The sequence below is a fragment of the Rhodamnia argentea genome, chromosome 3 (genome assembly GCF_020921035.1).
Source record: "Rhodamnia argentea isolate NSW1041297 chromosome 3, ASM2092103v1, whole genome shotgun sequence".
In the NCBI taxonomy this organism is placed as follows: Eukaryota; Viridiplantae; Streptophyta; class Magnoliopsida; order Myrtales; family Myrtaceae; genus Rhodamnia; species Rhodamnia argentea.
The window spans coordinates 33858868-33867014 of NC_063152.1; the positions used below are offsets into that span (position 1 = coordinate 33858868).

General features: G+C 39.5%; 1 protein-coding gene and 1 long non-coding RNA gene across 2 annotated transcripts; both read right to left on the minus strand.

Moving 5' to 3' along the window:
* Positions 1 to 906: 906 nt before the first annotated feature.
* Positions 907 to 6313, minus strand: LOC125314236. Its single transcript, XR_007197800.1, has 3 exons — positions 6162 to 6313; positions 5899 to 5937; positions 907 to 1091 (listed from the first exon to the last, which is right to left on the minus strand). It is a non-coding gene; the product is annotated as an uncharacterized LOC125314236 (long non-coding RNA).
* Positions 2640 to 5926, minus strand: LOC115747973 (probable cinnamyl alcohol dehydrogenase 1). Its single transcript, XM_030684316.2, has 6 exons — positions 5785 to 5926; positions 4811 to 4924; positions 4483 to 4713; positions 3394 to 3679; positions 3160 to 3307; positions 2640 to 3068 (listed from the first exon to the last, which is right to left on the minus strand). The coding sequence occupies exons 1-6, from the start codon at positions 5871 to 5873 to the stop codon at positions 2872 to 2874; spliced, it is 1065 nt and encodes a 354-aa protein (XP_030540176.1). The 5' UTR covers positions 5874 to 5926; the 3' UTR covers positions 2640 to 2871.
* Positions 6314 to 8147: the final 1834 nt, after the last annotated feature.

Here is an 8147-nt window from a genome sequence, read left to right on the forward strand (position 1 = left end):
AAAGCTACTACCTTTCATAGACAACAATGTAACTAGAATATCCTCCCTTCATGACCGTACAATCCGCATCAATTCCATCAGGAGTAAAAACCAGCCCTTTTCGCAGCAGTTTTCTATCCGGTCATTGCAATACTCGCAACTCTGTGCATGAATTCCCACGCCTACACGATGGCCAACTTTGATGTGTCGGACACTGCAGCCAACCTCTTTGACAATTCCAACTATCTCGTGCCTGAATTAATCGAAAATTTTTCTGTAAACTTTAAGGAGAATTATAAGGATGTTGCTAAGAAAAAGGAGTAACCTTAAAATTCCGCAGCATCCTACCCTGGCACCAATACTTGGAGTGTCCATGCTCATACCTAGTCCAAACATCTGCATAGCACACTCCACAGTGCGAGATCCTAATCGAGGTATCATCGCTTCCCGCGGTCCTAAAGAGAGAATTCCCAAACAGGTGAGAATCTAACCAAGTGACTAATCAGCCTCAGGTGCCATTTTTCTCATTTCTCAGATCGATGAACTCAGCGAGACTTACAATAATCATACATTCTATGCCAAAAACAGTTAGGAGAAGAGAAATGAAAAATGGAAAGAAAATCCATAACTATTAGCATTTGTTTAAATAGGGCATGCAACCTAAAATGCTCACAAAGGCAGCTGGTACTGGATCCTCATGTCTGCCATGAAATTCTGAGTGACTCATTCTGGGACATGGCATATCTTGCATACAAACAATTCTCAACCCAGAAATTGGTGCATTCACGACGAAATTAAAAAGAACAAAAATGAAATGGTTTGGTCACTGTGAAAATTTTAAGATAATGACGAGCTTCAAAAACTGTTCTGCAGTACAGAAGAGAGGACGACCTGAGAACACTGCAGGGAGACATACTCAGATGAACACTTCAATAGTCACTGAAAATATAAGGAGCGGATGAACTAAATTAAAAATAATGGAAATGGTAATGGTAATACCTGCGGCTGAATTTGTAGGGGAGAGAAGTCCGGAAGCATCTCTGGCGGCCCAACCAAGACAATCTTCCTTCACACCCTCTGAACTCATCGTTCCTCGGCGACCTCAATTGAACCTGGCCAACGAAAAATTACTGCGTGTTAATCTCCGAATAAACTGAATTATGGAAGGAAAAGAAGAAGAAGAAGATTAGGAAGCACAAAAGAAAATCTATTTTGTGAAAAACAAACCAAGTAGAGAACTTCAAATATGGCCAAAAGACAAAAGTTGAAAGGGTCAAGAAAGACCAGGATTTTGTCACGAAGACTTGGCAACCATGGTCACATGCAGACAGGATTATGTGGTCCGGCTTCTGAGCAAAAATGTGATTAGCCGAGTACGAGGATGAGCGTATTACATAGTTGTCACGAAGACTTGGCAGCTCTGTTTAGGATTTTAGCAGTTAAGGGAAACAAAAGGACGTCCTCTAACAAATCAACAGTATTCTGCCGTGACAGAGCTGGTAGAGAGATGAGTGTTTTACATAGTTATCGAAAAGTTTCATACAACAATTGGTAGAAATTCGCTACGCCAACCTGGATGAACATTCTTGGCCACGAATCATTTGTGAGGAGCTGAGAAAGACATTTCATTTCTTAGACTGGAAAAGACATATTGAGGTTGTTCTTTAAGCCAGTGTACCACCGGTAAATATGCCTGGTTAGTTCGATAACCCCTTACAAATAAGGGTCATTGAGGCCTACTTAATCCAAAATGCAAATAAAAACGCGCTCGGATAAATTAGCAGATGAGCCACTTTATCTTATACCCTCATACCTCATGACAGATGGTGCAGCATTCTTTTTAGAATGCATGACTTGGGATTGGAAAACCTGAACGTTTAGCATTGACTTCAATCATCCACGACGAGGAGGATTGACGAAAGCGATCTATCATCAGGCCAATGCATAATCGATTTCAAGTCAATCTTTGCTTTCTTGGGGCCAACTTGCTCATTCACAGGAGTTGATAGTAGTCCCACTACTTTACATAGCTAAGGAAGATGACATATTCTCTGTTTTCGTAATGGTGTCCTAAAAGTACTTTAGTGGTCTAAACCTACTTTGAAATGCATATTCCAAACGCAGGCTGGGATGTTGTTCATACAACTAACGAGTTCTAACATAAAAGTCGCTGTGACTATATCTATTATTAATAATATCTTTTACGAGCTATTAGTAATTTCTCATGATGGAAAAAGAAACCTTCAACAAATCTGTAGTTAATGATTCTCGTTCAATTGTCATATGACATATGTCCGTGACAGTCAGTATAAATCAAACTTCACTTAGACTATTTTCGTAGCTTCAAGATACATATGTGCAGTAATAGATTGAATGAACAAGACAGTGTCTGCGAGTTTTAGGTAGTTTCTTCTGATTTAAGCTCTCTCGAATGGATTATGTTTCATTTCCAACATATGTCATACTGTATATTTCAATCGATGTCCAACGTATGATTGATGGCAATTCTGTGGCAATATATCGGAGACATTTAACTATAGTCGGAGAACCTGCATCAATTGGTTCTAATGACTGAAATTTAATGCAAGGATGTTTTTTCATGGATTTAATACTTCATTTGAAGGAAGCCAAGTAAAGATTCGGGGGACTAAAGAAGCCAATTATTCTAAGAACTTGAATTAGTCCAATTATAATACAACAAAACAACACAACATAACTAATTCGCTTATTTCAACAATAGATTCCCAACTAAGGTATGCAATGGATGTAGAATTCATTGCCTACTGGGCAAGAAAAGTACGTAAAACTCTGCTTAATGCTTTCTGTCTTCCATTTTCCTCTCCTTGTGATTTCTTTTGCCAAGAAAGGATCCCAGCTTCCCGACAAATGGCGTCATTTCAGGGAGTTCTCGATGTCAATGACAAACCTGTACTTCACATCTCTCTTGATGAGCCTCTCGAGGGCTTCGTTGGCATAATCAATGGGTATCAGTTCGATCTTCGGGTATACCTTCTGCGCCGCGCAGAAGTCTATCATTTCTTGGATATCCTTTGTTCCTCCCGTTAGGCTACCTGAAACAGTTTTCATCCCTGCCAAAAGTTCATCGCAAGACACTTAGCTTGTGCACCTATCAGGTATCTAGTATTCATCTAGTAAAGAGCTTTGAGAACAAGAACATACCGAAGTTAAGGCTTCCGGGACTTAATTTGACTTCACTTGACCCAACCAAGGCCAGAACACCACCCGTCTTCAAAAGAGAAATGTAAGGATCGAATGGGTGATTGCTGGATGCCGTGTCGATTATAAAGTTCAGGGACTTAGCCATGGCCTGCATGTATTGGATTCATGAGATCACAACAGAACTTGACCTTCATGGATCTACAAGTATTGGTAATTCCAAATTTTCCCATTTACCTTCATCTGTTCTTGGTCAGATGAGAGAACGAAATGGTCAGCACCAAGCAAGCTCAGTGCTTCCTCCTTTTTAGAAATGCTTGTACTGAACACTGCCACTTTCAGTCCAAAAGCCTTCCCAAACTTGACTGCCATGTGACCGAGCCCACCGAGTCCAATTACACCAAGAGACTTACCTGGTTGGTTCATCTTGTGACGCATCATTGGAGTGTATACAGTGATTCCAGCACAAAGCAATGGTGCTGCTAAAGCCAACGGGTAGTTTTCTGGTATCCTGAAGCAGTATCTGTCAATGAAGCACCACAATTCAGTTTCCAAATAAAAGCAAAACGACGAAGTGTTCTCCCGATAGAGTCAGCATCCCATCTTTTCTGTTTAACAGGAGTCAAGTCACAGAACCAGAAATCCTATCTAATGTGTGCTTGGAAGTTTTAGTTACTTATATCATAATTCAGCATTATGTTGTTTCTGAGATACCAAAATGCTTAAGACAGAACCTTATTGCTGTAGCAACAAAAGTAAAGCTATTGCAGGATACAGGGGACCATACTAGATCGAAATTCAGAAAAGAGAGTTGCTCTAAAAAAGGAAACTAGTTGCATATTGTATATGCTCGACAGAAAACGTAATTGCTCTATTTCCCTCGATCAATTTTTTTTTTCCAAAAGCACGTGAAATTATTGTTGACTCTGTCAGTTCCAAGAATTGGTGAAAGCGCATATATCTTGTTTCCCGATTGATCTAATACTACTTACTAAGGATTGTTTGACAATTCGAGGACCGCTTATTCCATTCTTGACCTGGGTTTCTTGAAGAGAGTTTCTTTTCGTATTTGACAAAGGCAATTCTCCATTGAATTGTTATTGGATACCAAGGACTTAGAGGTTCCCCAGAGTTGATATAGAAAGTATCTTTAGCCATTTCCACAAGATGGAATTAATCGCTAAAATGCCATTCCTCACTATCATATGCATTATACGACTTCTCGCCAGAGTCAGAAAAAAGAAGAAAACTTGCAGAGAAGAACGCATGATTTGAAATCTTCTGTGTGAAATGCTGTTTAATGAAGTTGTGTCATAAAGCAATTACCTTTCATGGACGACAATGTGACTAGAATATCCTCCCTTTGTGACCGTACCATCCGCATCGATTCCATCGAAAGTGAAAACCGCCCCCTTTTCGCAGTTGACTTCTAGCCCGTCGTTGCAGTACTCGCACTCTCTGCATGAATTGACGTAAGTTCCCACGCCGACATGATCACCGACTTTGAAGCGTTGGACACTGGAGCCAACCTCTTTCACGATTCCAACTATCTCGTGCCTGAATCAATCAAGAGATCATTTGCAAATTTTGTTCAGAGAATTGTGAGGATGGTGCTAAGAAAAAGCAGTAACATTCAAGTTCCGCTGCATCCTACCCAGGCACGAGAGGATACTTGGAATTTCCGTGCTCATTCCTAGTCCAAGCAACATCTGCATAGCACACTCCACAGTGCGTGATCCTGATCGAGACGTCATCGCTTCCCACAGTCCTATAGAGAGAATTCCCAAACAGGTGAGCATCTGATCAAGCGACTAATCAGACTCAGTTACCTTTTTTTCTCAATTTTCAGATCAATAAACTAAGTTCGAACAAATCCTAGAGCCGCATGTCTGCCATGAAATTCTGAGTAACTCATTCTGGGACATGGCATATCATGCATACCAATAATTCCTCAACCCAGAAATTAGTGCATACACAACAATTGTTAAAAAAAAAAAAATGTAATGGTTTGGTCAAAGTGGAAATTTCAAAACATGACAAGCAATCAAAAATGGGAAATTTACCCAAAAGATCCTAAATCTATTACAACTGTGCCAATTTACTCCTATTTTTTTTTTTGTGGGCATTGACGTGAACAATTTTTAATAATAATATTTTTTTTTCTCTTTTTTTTTGTCCTTTCTACTCCTACTATGGCCGGCGAGAGTTGCTAGAGCTCACCGGCCATTGAGTAAAGGCCGCAAAGGCTTCGTCGGCTGCCGGAGCTCATCGGCGACTAGGCGAGGGATTCGTAGCCCTTACCCAATGGCCGGCAACCCTCGTCAGCCAAATTAGGAGTAGGAAGGAAAAAAACAATGAAAAAAAATCTGATAATTTTAAAATATTAATAAGAATCTAATAATTTTAGGACTCGATCGACAAGAAAGAGTTTAAGACTGAATTAACACAATTATAATAGGTCTAAGACTTTTTTGGTAATTACTCCCATCAAAAACTGTTTTGCATTACAGGTGAGAGGATAAAACCCGAGAACACTATATTGAGACTTTGTCCGATAAATACTTGAATAGAAACTTAGAAAGATAAGGAGCAAATGAATGAAATAAACAATAACGGCAACTGTAATACCTGCGGCTGAATTTGTAGGGGGAGAGAAATCCAGAAGGATCTCTTGCAGCCCAACCAAGACAGTCTTCCTTCGCACAATCCGAACTCATCCTTCCTCAGCGGCCTCAACCAAACTCGACCCACGAAAAACCGCTGCGTGCTAATATCTGAACACTGAATTGTGGAGGAAGAAGAAGAAGAATTATTTTGGTGAAAGAGAAATGAAGAAGAGAAACTTCAAACGATGGCCAAAAGACAAAAATCCGAAGGGTCAAAGAAAGAACGGAAGTCACGTAGGCTTGGCGACTCTTACGTGCAGACAAAGATTTTGTGGCCTGACTTCTGAGCAATAAATGAGATTTAGCAGGGTTCGAGGATGAGCGCTCAGCAACTGTCACCTCTTATAGATGCCATCGCGGCGCCGGTTCATGACCGATCTTCTTGCTTTGGATCCTGGAAAGGTACGAGCCACTCGCCAAACGTAAGCCATTACCCTTTCCTTAAACCAGATAGAGTACGCAGTGACGTCTTCTGGACGGCGGCTCTCGGTATTTTTCATCCATCCTCCCAAAAGCTCACCTCATTATCAATTTTTTTTTTATGGTCTGAACCTCATTATCAAGTCATTTACACAAAAAGTATTAAAAAGAAACCAACAGGCAACGTGGAGTAAAAGTACGAAAAAAGGTTTGACCATATTGTATTGGTACTAATTCGATCATAAACTTTCTAATTGAACTAATTCAGTCTAAATATTTTGCATTGATATCAATTGAGTTCCTCCGGTCAATTTTGATTGGAAATTGCTGACGTGGATGTCGGCCATCCTACGTGACACGGCCCGATCTTGACGTTCACAATTTTTAATATTATTTTTAATAATATACTTATTTTTAATAATATACTAATTTTTTAAATACTTTTTCTTTTTCTTTTTTTTCTTTTTTGGGTTATACTTTTTCTTCTTCTTCTCTTTTTTTTTTTTTTTTTTTTTTTTTGTTTTGGTATTGGCTGGCAAAGGTTGCCAGCCATAGGCGAGGGCTAGCGACCTGTTATAATATGTCTCTTATTTTAGCCTGTGAATGAAACCCATTGTAAAATAATACTGCAGATTATATTGGTTTTGGATTACCGAACTTGTCTCAATTAGGAAAGTTAATATATGGACTTTGGATTTTTTACACCGAGAAGACCGAATTTTGGTCAGGAAAGCAAAAAAAGCATCGTAATCGAAGTCTGCCAAGGAATACCTAAAAGGGAAAGTGCGACTATTGACCAAGATTTCGGAAACTTGAATGGATTACCCTTTTCACCTTGGAGCATCTGCAGGCTTTTATTTTGGCAGTAATATATGTGCTTTGATTTTGTGGGACTCACTTTCTTATAAAAAGAAAGTAACGTCGCGGCTATGAAGACGTTTTGAAAACCCGATTATAGAGTGCTTGTCAGTGGGTTTTTCGTGGGTCTTTATCCGTGGAAATTACATCAATAATTCTTGTATTCTAGTCGAGAAATTCTTGTAATAAAAATTTTCATTTTAATTCCTTCGTGAGATTGAGAGATTATTTTCTGAGGAATTAGAGACTAAACATTGTGTGCTTTATTGAATATAATTGGGGCTGAAAAATACTGATAGTGTTTGAGTGACTCGAGTGTGGTTTGTAATCTCCGTTAGATCGCTTGTTTTCTAGTGGAATTCATTGCTACTCTTTCCTAGACGTAGGTCTCTACGATCGAATCACGTACATCCGGTGTTCGATTTATTTTCTTGTTCTGTCTATTTATTATTCGATCGCTTGCTTCTACGTAACAAGACCGTCACCATCCCTACAAAAGGGCTTCGCAACCCTCGCCTGCCACTAGTTCGAGGGCTCATGGCCCTCGTCAGCCCTGTGCGAGGGCGTCCCGGCTAGGGGTGTGCAACCAGATCGGATCACTCGAAAAACCGATCCCGTTCCCAATTCCAACGTAAACAAGTTTGGTTCCCGATTCCAAATTTTTGGAACCGTTTTGAACAGATCCTGTTCCCGATTCCAAGTGAAGACCCACTCGAGAGCCGGACTGATTTTGAAACCGGTTCTTTGTTATAGTAAAAACAACATAATTTCTCTGCGTTGAATCTAACAATGTCTTGCCTCATTTGTTTCTTCTCCATTCTTTGCCGCTCCTATCTTTATTCTTTGGAGCAATATTTTTATAAATGAATGGAGAATGGAGTTTAAATATTGATTTTGACGAATAGGGAACATAGTTTTATAATTTATGTTTTATGTTACGTCTTTGAACTTTTTATTGTTTATAATTTTACGTGGCTGCGTGTTTGAACTTTTCATCATTTATATTTGTACGTGACCATGTGTTTGGCAAATAGAGGTTTATGTTGA